An 11,564-nucleotide genomic window follows, 5' to 3' on the forward strand; every position below is an offset into this window, starting at 1 on the left:
AGAAGTTGGTAGCCTTAAGGCAAGAGGTAATGAGATGTGAGAAGCTGCGCAAGGTTACGTTGAAAGAGCTTCAGTCACTGTTGGGGCGGTTAAACTTTGCGTGCCGGATTATGCCGATGGGCAGGATATTTTGTAGGAGATTGTCGAGAGCTACGGCCGGAGTGCGGTCCACGCATCATTTTGTACGCTTGAAAAAAGAGCACAGAGAGGATTTGGTGGTTTGGAGGCGTTTTTTGGACAACTATAATGGCAGGTCCCTGATCCAACAGGAGGATTTGAACGATTTTGATTGCGAAATTTTTACAGATGCGGCTGGTAGTGTTGGATACGGGGCTTATTGTGCTGGAAGGTGGAGCGTTGGGGGATGGCCGGATTGGTGGCGCAAAGCGGGGTTTACAAAAAATTTGGCGTTGTTGGAGCTGTTTCCAATTGTGGTTTCGGTGTTCATTTGGGGCAGTACGTTTCAGGATAGGCGGATACGTTTTCATTGCGACAATTCGAGTGTAGTGTCGGTGATCAATAGTCTGTCTTCTTCATCCCCTCCGGTAATCAAATTGGTTCGGGAGTTAGTTTTGCGGTGCTTGGAGTTGAATGCATGGATTTCAGCTGTACATGTTCCTGGCGTGCAAAACTCTATAGCCGATGCTCTGTCTCGTTTGCAGTGGGAGCGTTTCCGGGAGTTGGCTCCAGAAGCAGAAGATGCAGGAACGACATGCCCTTTTCATTTGTGGCAGATTGTTGCGGACGAGGAGGTCGGCTGATACAGTCATCAGTGTCGGGAAGGACATGGTCAGGTTATGAGGCGTCATGGCATTTGTGGGAAGGGTGGTTGGAACAGTTGGGTTCAGTCGAATCGGATGGTGATAGGGAGATGGCATTGTTGCTTTTAATTGGTTCGGCGGAGGAATGGGGTTGTTCCGTATCCAAATTGAATAAATTTATAGCTGGTGTTGCTTTTGGTTTTAAGCTTCAGGGTTCCGTTGATGTTACTAAGAATTTTCTGATTCGGCAGGCATTAAAAGGTTTTAGAAGGGGTTTTTCAACGTGCGATACTCGGCGGCCCATGTCTTTCGGGATGTTGGAGCGTTTGGGGGTAGCTTTGGGGGAGGTATGTAGTTCTGATTACGAGGCTGTTCTGTTTCGACTGGCTTTTTCGCTAGCTTTTTTAGGGGCTTTGAGAATAGGGGAGCTGGTTTCCCCTAGCAGGTTCACAGCTGGGGGTTTGTTGGCGGGGGATACTGAATTTTGGTCAGGTGGGGTTGCTTTTTGGATTCGGCGGTCGAAGACTGATCAGTTGGGGAAAGGTAGGCGTGTGGTTTTAGGAAAAGTGATTGGGGGGGCGATGTGCCCTCATAGGTGTTTGGAAGATTATTGGGGTCTGGATCCGGATAGGTCGGGCCCACTTTTGCGGCACCGTCAGGGCGAATTTTTATCGCGGTTTCAGTTTACGGCAGTTCTGAGACAAGCGTTGACAAGTTTGGGCCTGGATCTGTCGTTATTTGGGACACATTCCTTTCGAATTGGGGCAGCATCTGAGGCTGCTGGTTTAGGGCTGGGTCCGGAGGTTATTCGGCGTATTGGTAGGTGGTCGTCGAATCGTTATTTATCTTATGTGCGTAATTGATTTGTTATTTGTTTAGGGGGGGTATTAATCATTATTGTATTTTGCAGGACGGACCCCACTTCTGGCGTGGATTTTCGGACATTCTTTCGTGCATTGGGGGGTGATTCGTGCCGATGTTAGACACGATGGTAGGCAATTGGGATTTCAGAGGGAGGCGGTGGTGGTCCGTTGGTTGGGTTTTCGGGGCATGTCGTGGCGCGGGTTTTTGACCGAATTTTTCCCGATCGGTTAGTTTGGATCGTTCTCCGGATATTGTTGTTGTACATTTGGGTGGTAATGATTTGGAGTCTAAGCCGGTGAGAGAACTAATTCGAGATATACGGTATGATCTTTTGCGATTGTGGGTATCCTTTCCAGGGATGGTTACGGTGTGGTCCGACATTGTGCCCAGGAAAACGTGGAGGGCAGCACGCTCTTTGAGGGGTATCAATAAGGCCCGGGTGAAGCTAAACAGGGCTGTGGCGAGTTTTGTTTCTCGTAACGGGGGGATGGCGGTTCGCCATTTTGATTTGGAAGCTGGTGTGGGAAATTACTGGAGGAGTGATGGCGTTCATTTGAATGATATCGGTTTGGATTTGTGGATGTTGGCAATACAAGAAGGGGTGGAGAGGGCCATGGCGGTGGTGGGGCACTCGCGAGCCTGAGGTGGTCAGTGCTGCTCGTGGTTGGCGGGGGGCGGGGTTCTTGGAGTTGGTTTCATGGGGCTGATCTGGCTGGTTTACTGGCTCTGGACGGGGATTTGACCTCGGGAGCTTTGGGGTTGGTTTGCCCGGTAAACGGGTTACATGGTGCCCTCGAGCTGGTGGTTACGGCTGAGGGTAAAGAAGGGGTTTTTCCATGTTGGTTTTGGGCTTTGCCTATTAGGTGCCAGATTTATTAGCTCCAAGAACCCTCCCCTCAAGTTTTTATACAAATGTATAAATGGTTGTTATGTTGGTTATTTAATAAAATGGCCGCTGTGGCCAAAATTATCCAAAGAAATTAATTGTTGTGTTTTATTTAAGGGGGCATCAATTGGTCCTGGCAGGGGGGGTACAAGGATCAATGTGGTAAGAGAGGCCTGGTAGCTCGGAGGTCCCATTTTGGAATACGCAGTCAAGAGAAAACTCCATGACAGTAAATACAAAGGGTTCACATCTAGATGCAAACCATTCATCAATACCAAAAATAGACAGGCCAGAGTTAAATTTGCAGAAAAACACCTCAAGAAGCCAGCTCAGTTCTGGAAAAGTATTCTATGGACAGATGAGACAAAGATCAACCTGTACCAGAATGATGGGAAGAAAAAAGTTTGGAGAAGAAAGGGAAGGCACATGATCCAAGGCACACCACATCCTCTGTAAAACATGGTGGAGGCAACGTGATGGCATGGGCATGCATGGCTTTCAATGGCACTGGGTCACTTGTGTTTATTGATGACATAAGAGCAGACAAGAGTAGCCGGATGAATTCTGAAGTGTACCGGGATATACTTTCAGCCCAGATTCAGCCAAATGCTGCAAAGTTGACGGCGCTTCATAGTACAGATGGACAATGACCCCAAGCATACAGCCAAAACTACCCAGGAGTTCATGAGTGCCAAAAAGTGGAACATTCTGCAATGGCCAAGTCAATCTCCAGATCTAAACCCAATTGAGCATGCATTTCACTTGCTCAAATCCAGACTTAAGACGGAAAGACCCACAAACAAGCAAGACCTGAAGGCTGCGGCTGTAAAGGCCTGGCAAAGCATTAAGAAGGAGGAAACCCAGCGTTTGGTGATGTCCATGGGTTCCAGACTTAAGGCAGTGATTGCCTCCAAAGGATTTGCAACAAAATATTGAAAATAAAAATATTTTGTTTGGGTTATGTTTATTTGTCCAATTACTTTTGACCTCCTAAAATGTGGAGTGTTTGTAAAGAAATGTGTACAATTCCTACATTTTCTATCAGATATTTTTGTTCAACCCTTCAAATTAAACGTTACAATCTGCACTTGAATTCTGTTGTAGAGGTTTCAATTCAAATCCAATGTGGTGGCATGCAGAGCCCAACTCGCGAAAATTGTGTCACTGTCCAAATATTTCTGGCCCTAACTGTATAGCGGCTGTGTATCATAGTAAGTGTAACGAGCAGGCTCATGAGCTGAATCCACTTCACAGGAGACTGATATCTATACAATAAACTGCAATACTACAGTATTGTGGTGTCTTGTATAGGCAATCAAGCAATCACACGTTCAAGTCCCCTATGGGGACTAATGAAAATGTAAAAAAAACATAAAATTAAAATGATATATAAAAGTTGAAATCTAAATTTTTGATGTAAAATCTAAAAGATAAAAAGACTTAAAGGGACACTGTCACCTGAATTTGGAGGGAACAATCTTCAGCCATGGAGGCGGGGTTTTGGGGTTTTTGATTCACCCTTTCCTTACCCACTGGCTGCATGCTGGCTGCAATATTTGATTGAAGTTCATTCTCTGTCCTCCGTAGTACATGCCTGCACAAGGCAATCTTGCCTTGCCCAGGCGTGTACTATGACTAGTCTGATTGCCGTATGTGGAGTCGGGAAGGAATTTTTTTCCCCAATGTGGAGCTTACTCTTTGCCACATGGGTTTTTTTTTGCCTTCCTCTGGATCAACATGTTAGGGCATTTTAGGTTAGGCTATGGGTTGAACTAGATGGACTTATAGTCTTCCTTCAACCTTAATAACTATGTAACTATGTAACTATGTGTCTGATGTGTGAGCGGTGTGTGTCCTGCATGTGTCTGATGTGTGAGCGGTGTGTGTCCTGCATGTGTCTCATGTGTGAGCGGTGTGCATCCTGCATGTGTCTGATGTGTGAGCGGTGTGTGTCCTGTATGTGTCTGATGTGTGAGCGGTGTGTGTCCTGCATGTGTCTGATGTGTGAGCGGTGTGTGTCCTGTATGTGTCTGATGTGTGAGCGGTGTGTGTCCTGTATGTGTCTGATGTGTGAGTGGTGTGTGTGCTGCATGTGTCTGATGTGTGAGCGGTGTGTGTCCTGCATGTGTCTGATGTGTGAGCGGTGTGTGTCCTGTATGTGTCTGATGTGTGAGCGGTGTGTGTCCTGCATGTGTCTGATGTGTGAGCGGTGTGTGTCCTGCATGTGTCTGATGTGTGAGCGGTGTGCGTCCTGCATGTGTCTGATGTGTGAGCGGTGTGTGTCCTGTATGTGTCTGATGTGTGAGCGGTGTGTGTCCTGTATGTGTCTGATGTGTGAGCGGTGTGTGTCCTGCATGTGTCTGATGTGTGAGCGGTGTGTGTCCTGCATGTGTCTGATGTGTGAGCGGTGTGTGTCCTGTATGTGTCTGATGTGTGAGCGGTGTGTGTCCTGTATGTGTCTGATGTGTGAGCGGTGTGTGTCCTGCATGTGTCTGATGTGTGAGCGGTGTCTGTCCTGTATGTGTCTGATGTGTGAGCGGTGTGTGTCCTGTATGTGTCTGATGTGTCAGCGGTGTGTGTGCTGCATGTGTCTGATGTGTGAGCGGTGTGTGTCCTGTATGTGTCTGATGTGTGAGTGGTGTGTGTGCTGCATGTGTCTGATGTGTGAGCGGTGTGTGTCCTGCATGTGTCTGATGTGTGAGCGGTGTGTGTCCTGCATGTGTCTGATGTGTGAGCGGTGTGTGTCCTGTATGTGTCTGATGTGTGAGCGGTGTGTGTCCTGCATGTGTTTGATGTGTGAGCGGTGTATGTCCTGCATGTGTCTGATGTGTGAGCGGTGTGCATCCTGCATGTGTCTCATGTGTGAGCGGTGTATGTCCTGCATGTGTCTCATGTGTGAGCGGTGTGCATCCTGCATGTGTCTCATGTGTGAGCGGTGTGCATCCTGCATGTGTCTGATGTGTGAGCGGTGTGTGTCCTGTATGTGTCTGATGTGTGAGCGGTGTGTGTCCTGCATGTGTCTGATGTGTGAGCGGTGTGTGTCCTGCATGTGTCTGATGTGTGAGCTGTGTGTGTCCTGTATGTGTCTGATGTGTGAGCGGTGTGTGTCCTGCATGTGTTTGATGTGTGAGCGGTGTATGTCCTGCATGTGTCTCATGTGTGAGCGGTGTGCATCCTGCATGTGTCTCATGTGTGAGCGGTGTGCATCCTGCATGTGTCTGATGTGTGAGCGGTGTGTGTCCTGTATGTGTCTGATGTGTGAGCGGTGTGTGTCCTGCATGTGTCTGATGTGTGAGCGGTGTGTGTCCTGCATGTGTCTGATGTGTGAGCTGTGTGTGTCCTGTATGTGTCTGATGTGTGAGCGGTGTGTGTCCTGCATGTGTTTGATGTGTGAGCGGTGTATGTCCTGCATGTGTCTCATGTGTGAGCGGTGTGCATCCTGCATGTGTCTGATGTGTGAGCGGTGTGTGTCCTGTATGTGTCTGATGTGTGAGCGGTGTGTGTCCTGCATGTGTCTGATGTGTGAGCGGTGTGTGTCCTGCATGTGTCTGATGTGTGAGCGGTATGCATCCTGCATGTGTCTGATGTGTGAGCAGTGTGTGTCCTGCATGTGTCTGATGTGTGAGCGGTGTGTGTCCTGCATGTGTCTGATGTGTGAGCCGTGTGTGTGTGCTGCATGTGTCTGATGTGTGAGCCATGTGTGTGCTGCATGTGTCTGATGTGTGAGTGGTGTGTCTCCTGTATGTGGCTGATGTGTGAGCGGTGTGCATCCTGCATGTGTCTGATGTGTGAGCGGTGTGTGTCCTGCATGTGTCTGATGTGTGAGCCATGTGTGTGCTGCATGTGTCTGATGTGTGAGTGGTGTGAGTCCTGTATGTGGCTGATGTGTGAGCAGTGTGTGTCTGATATGTGAGCTGTGTGTCCTGCATGTGTCTGATGTGTGAGTGGTGTGTGTGCTGCATGTGTCTGATGTGTGAGCCGTGTGTGTGCTGCATGTGTCTGATGTGTGAGCCATGTGTGTGCTGCATGTGTCTGATGTGTGAGCGGTGTCTGTCCTGTATGTGGCTGTTGTGTGAGCAGTGTGTGTCTGATATGTGAGCTGTGTGTGCTGCATGTGTCTGATGTGTGAGCGGTGTGTGTCCTGTATGTGGCTGATGTGTGAGCAGTGTGTGTCTGATGTGTGAGTGGTGTGTGTGCTGCATGTGGCTGATGTGTGAGCGGTGTGTGTCCTGCATGTGTCTGATGTGTGAACGGTGTGTGTCCTGTATGTGTCTGATGTGTAAGCGGTGTGTGGGCTGCATGTGTCTGATGTGTGAGCGATGTGAGTGCTGCATGCGTTTGATATGTTAGCGGTATGTATCCTGCATGTGGCTGATGTGTGAGTGGTGTGTGTGCTGCAGACGTACCAACGGACGTTGTGAAATAAATGAACAACGGGGGCAGCGGATGCAGTTTGTCAATGCATCCGCTGCCCCATTGTAATGTCCGGGGAGGAGGGGGCGGAGTTCCGGATGCACATGCGCGGTCGGAAATGGCGGACATGTCGCACAAAAAAAGTTACATGTAACGTTTTTTGTGCCGACGGTCCGCCAAAACATGACACATCCGTCGCAAGACGGATACGACATGTGGCCATACGTCGCAATGCGTCGCTAATGCAAGTCTATAAGAAAAAACGCATCCTGCGGGCAACTTTGCAGGATGCGTTTTTTCTCCAAAACGACGCATTGCGACATCCGTCAGAAGACGCAAGTGTGAAAGTAGCCTTAGCGGTATGTATCATGCATGTGGCTGATGTGTGAGTGGTGTGTGTGCTGCATGTGTCTGATGTGTGAGCGATGTGAGTGCTGCATGTGTCTGATATGTTAGCGGTATGTATCCTGCATGTGTCTGATGTGTGAGTGGTGTGTGTGCTGCATGTGTCTGATGTGTGAGCCATGTGTGTGCTGCATGTGTCTGATGTGTGAGTGGTGTGTGTGCTGCATGTGTCTGATGTGTGAGTGGTATGTATCCTGCATGTGTCTGATGTGTGAGCGGTGTGTGTGCTGCATGTGTCTGATGTGTGAGTGGGGTGTGTGCTGCATGTGTCTGATGTGTGAGTGGTGTGTGTCCTGTATGTGTCTGACGTGTGAGCAGTGTGTGTCCTGTATGTGTCTGATGTGTGAGCGGTGTGTGTCCTGTATGTGTCTGATGTGTGAGTGGAATATGTCCTTCATGTGTCTGATGTGTGAGCGGTGTGTGTGCTGCATGTGTCTGATGTGTGAGTGGTGTGTGTGCTGCATGTGTCTGATGTGTGAGCGGTGTGTGTGCTGCATGTGTCTGATGTGTGAGCGGTGTGTGTGCTGCATGTGTCTGATGTGTGAGCGGTGTGTGTGCTGCATGTGTCTGATGTGTGAGCCGTGTGTGTGCTGCATGTGTCTGATGTGTGAGTGGTGTGTGTGCTGCATGTGTCTGATGTGTGAGCCATGTGTGTGCTGCATGTGTCTGATGTGTGAGTGGTGTGTGTGCTGCATGTGTCTGATGTGTGAGCGGTGTGTGCTGCATGTGTCTGATGTGTGAGCGGTGTGTGTGCTGCATGTGTCTGATGTGTGAGCGGTGTGTGTCCTGTATGTGTCTGATGTGTGAGTGGAGTATGTCCTTCATGTGTCTGATGTGTGAGCGGTGTGTGTCCTGTATGTGTCTGATGTGTGAGTGGAGTATGTCCTTCATGTGTCTGATGTGTGAGTGGTGTGTGTGCTGCATGTGTCTGATGTGTGAGTGGGGTGTGTGCTGCATGTGTCTGATGTGTGAGTGGTGTGTGTCCTGTATGTGTCTGATGTGTCAGCGGTGTGTGTCCTGTATGTGTCTGATGTGTGAGAGGAATATGTCCTTCATGTGTCTGATGTGTGAGCGGTGTGTGTGCTGCATGTGTCTGATGTGTGAGCGGTGTGTGTCCTGTATGTGTCTGATGTGTGAGAGGAATATGTCCTTCATGTGTCTGATGTGTGAGCGGTGTGTGTGCTGCATGTGTCTGATGTGTGAGCAGTGTGTGTCCTGTATGTGTCTGATGTGTGAGTGGTGTGCGTGCTGCATGTGTTTGATGTGTGAGTGGTGTGTGTCCTGTATGTGTCTGATGTGTGAGCGGTGTGTGTCCTGTATGTGTCTGATGTGTGAGTGGTGTGTGTGCTGCATGTGTCTGATGTGTGAGCAGTGTGTGTCCTGTATGTGTCTGATGTGTGAGCGGTGTGTGTCCTGTATGTGTCTGATGTGTGAGTGGAGTATGTCCTTCATGTGTCTGATGTGTGAGCGGTGTGTGTGCTGCATGTGTCTGATGTGTGAGTGGGGTGTGTGCTGCATGTGTCTGATGTGTGAGTGGTGTGTGTCCTGTATGTGTCTGATGTGTCAGCGGTGTGTGTCCTTTATGTGTCTGATGTGTGAGAGGAATATGTCCTTCATGTGTCTGATGTGTGAGCGGTGTGTGTGCTGCATGTGTCTGATGTGTGAGTGGTGTGCGTGCTGCATGTGTTTGATGTGTGAGTGGTGTGCGTGCTGCATGTGTCTGATGTGTGAGTGGTGTGTGTGCTGCATGTGTCTGATGTGTGAGCGGTGTGTGTGCTGCATGTGTCTGATGTGTGAGCGGTGTGTGTGCTGCATGTGTCTGATGTGTGAGCGGTGTGTGTGCTGCATGTGTCTGATGTGTGAGTGGTGTGCGTGCTGCATGTGTTTGATGTGTGAGTGGTGTGCGTGCTGCATGTGTCTGATGTGTGAGTGGTGTGCGTGCTGCATGTGTCTGATGTGTGAGTGGTGTGCGTGCTGCATGTGTTTGATGTGTGAGTGGTGTGCGTGCTGCATGTGTCTGATGTGTGAGTGGTGTGTGTGCTGCATGTGTCTGATGTGTGAGCGGTGTGTGTGCTGCATGTGTCTGATGTGTGAGCGGTGTGTGTGCTGCATGTGTCTGATGTGTGAGCGGTGTGTGTGCTGCATGTGTCTGATGTGTTAGCAGTGCTTGTTGCATGTGTCTGATATGTGAATGATGACTTTACCACGAAATATAGGACCAGAAAGTAGCAGATAAGGAATAATGAGCATTTCTAAATATGAGGATATATGACAATTTTATTATTTAGCCTCTACCTGGGTACTGTTACCATGTTAGTATGTCACAAAACCAGAAAGTACAGAAACATAGGCAGAATTGTGCTGCAAGAGGAAAGTACAAGATCAGTCTGTGGGTCAATATCAGGAGATTCACTAATAATACTGCAGCTACAACAAAACCAGAAGCAAAGTTGGAGCTGACAGCCATGCACTGAATGCTGGGGGTTTAAATAGGAAGGAATCCACGCCTGGCATCAGCAGAGAACTAATGGAAGTTAACAACCTAAGTGACAAAACAGAGGGCAGAAGAACCCAAATCTCAGCAGTTTTAACTGAGCAAAGCTTAAGCTGCCCAGGGGCAGCGGCGGCCTTAATGGCGCACCGCCTAGTAAACATGGCTGATGTGGGCGGAGCATGTTCATACATACAGTATTACAAGCAGTTTAAGTTTTAATGCAGTAATTTAAGCTAGAAAAAAGGTGACAATGCAGGCTTCAGGCTTTAAAAGGTTGTGTGTTAGAATGACTGCAAAAAATAGACTGCCAACCAGCTAAATGCAAGCCGATCAGAAGTTGCTTATTGGCACATTTAGCCAGGCTGACCGCACTTCTATGCACTTATAACAATCAACAATAATCATTAATATAATCAGTCTATCTACATAGAACATCATGTTATCGACAGCGCATCATCTGATTACACAGGATGATGTGCTGCCAAGAATGATTATTTTTAAGCTTACTCATTTTGTTCATTTGTTGGGTGATTGCTTGCTTATTTAGAAAGGACGATGATTGAGAAATTAGTATTTCTAGGACTGTTTGTTTCCCGATTATTGGTCGGTCTAAATGCGCACATAATCTGACTACAGGACATAATTATAATTGTTGGCTTGGGTAGGAGGGTCACATCCAATTTCATTGTATTACCTTTAAGAGTATTTTCATTGCTTGCTTGTGTCATTTCTTTATGACTTACACCCATAACAGTTTTTAATGATGATTTTCTTGTTTTCTTTCCAGCCTGGCCTGGCTATCCTTTACACTATGCATGTCAGCCTCTGTTCTTACGCTCAACACGTACACTAAAACAATTCTGGAATTTAAGTACAGAAGAAGGATATTTGAGAAGAATGTACGAGAATGCAACCCTTTCCTGGACTCTGAAATGGTGCGTTTTCTCTGGGAGAAGTACATTTTCTCCGTTAGTGGCTCCCTGGAAGACCCATTAAACTGGCACAAGGGAATTGGCAGCCCAGTCTTTGTGGATATTGGCAGCATCACTGATCTACCAGGTGCAGCCAAAGAAGTGGAAAGAAGCATTGAAGTAGAGGATGATGGAGAACAATGTTGACCGAAATGTGAAATCAGGTTGCACATGACATACAAGCATAGCCTAATGTAACCTATAATGCTTATCTGCCTCCGTGAATTACATAGCTGTATTGTGATAAATAGAAATTATTTCATTTAACACAGAAATATATTGAGAGGCATGTACTAGAAATGTCTCCATCCCAGAACTTTTTCCAGATGAGTATACAGTATATTGTTGCAAGCTGATAGAATAACATTATCATCAATGACAGATATAGCATAGGAGAAGTCATGTTGTAAAATACAATTAAAATCTTACCTTTTGCATTTTAATGTGGTGTTGTGTGGCCTTTTGTATTTAGATCCTTTTTCCCACCAGTAACTTCATTTAGTCTCTCTTTTGCTGCTCCATAGTCCTGTTTGTCTAGCTCATGATGAAACTGGTACGCCATGTCGGATTCCTTCCCTTTGACGTTGGCTCTGGCGCTGAGCCCACATGTTTTCCAACACGTCAGCTGTTTTGAACAGCTAACATGTCTCTAACAGCTGCGGGTGGAATTGAGATCCACCCAAGGCTGTTAACTAGTTAAATGCCACTGTAAATCTCTGGCAGTGGCATTTAACGCACGCTTCCAGCAAGCGCTCTGGAAATTCCACCCA

General features: G+C 47.7%; 1 protein-coding gene across 4 annotated transcripts in view; it reads left to right on the top strand.

Annotated features, from left to right (window-relative positions):
* Window positions 1–11,237, top strand: part of LOC138651858 (germ cell-specific gene 1-like protein) — a 212,386-nt gene extending 201,149 nt beyond the window's left edge. For all 4 annotated transcript variants that reach the window (XM_069742416.1, XM_069742418.1, XM_069742415.1 and 1 more), the window contains one exon: window positions 10,611–11,237. In XM_069742416.1, the coding sequence (XP_069598517.1) occupies window positions 10,611–10,941 (331 nt within the window). In that variant the 3' untranslated portion in view covers window positions 10,942–11,237. The remainder of the gene's footprint in view (window positions 1–10,610) is intronic.
* The last annotated feature ends 327 nt before the right edge of the window (window positions 11,238–11,564 follow it).

Source organism: Ranitomeya imitator, chromosome 10 (assembly GCF_032444005.1).
Source record: "Ranitomeya imitator isolate aRanImi1 chromosome 10, aRanImi1.pri, whole genome shotgun sequence".
Lineage (NCBI taxonomy): Eukaryota > Metazoa > Chordata > Amphibia > Anura > Dendrobatidae > Ranitomeya > Ranitomeya imitator.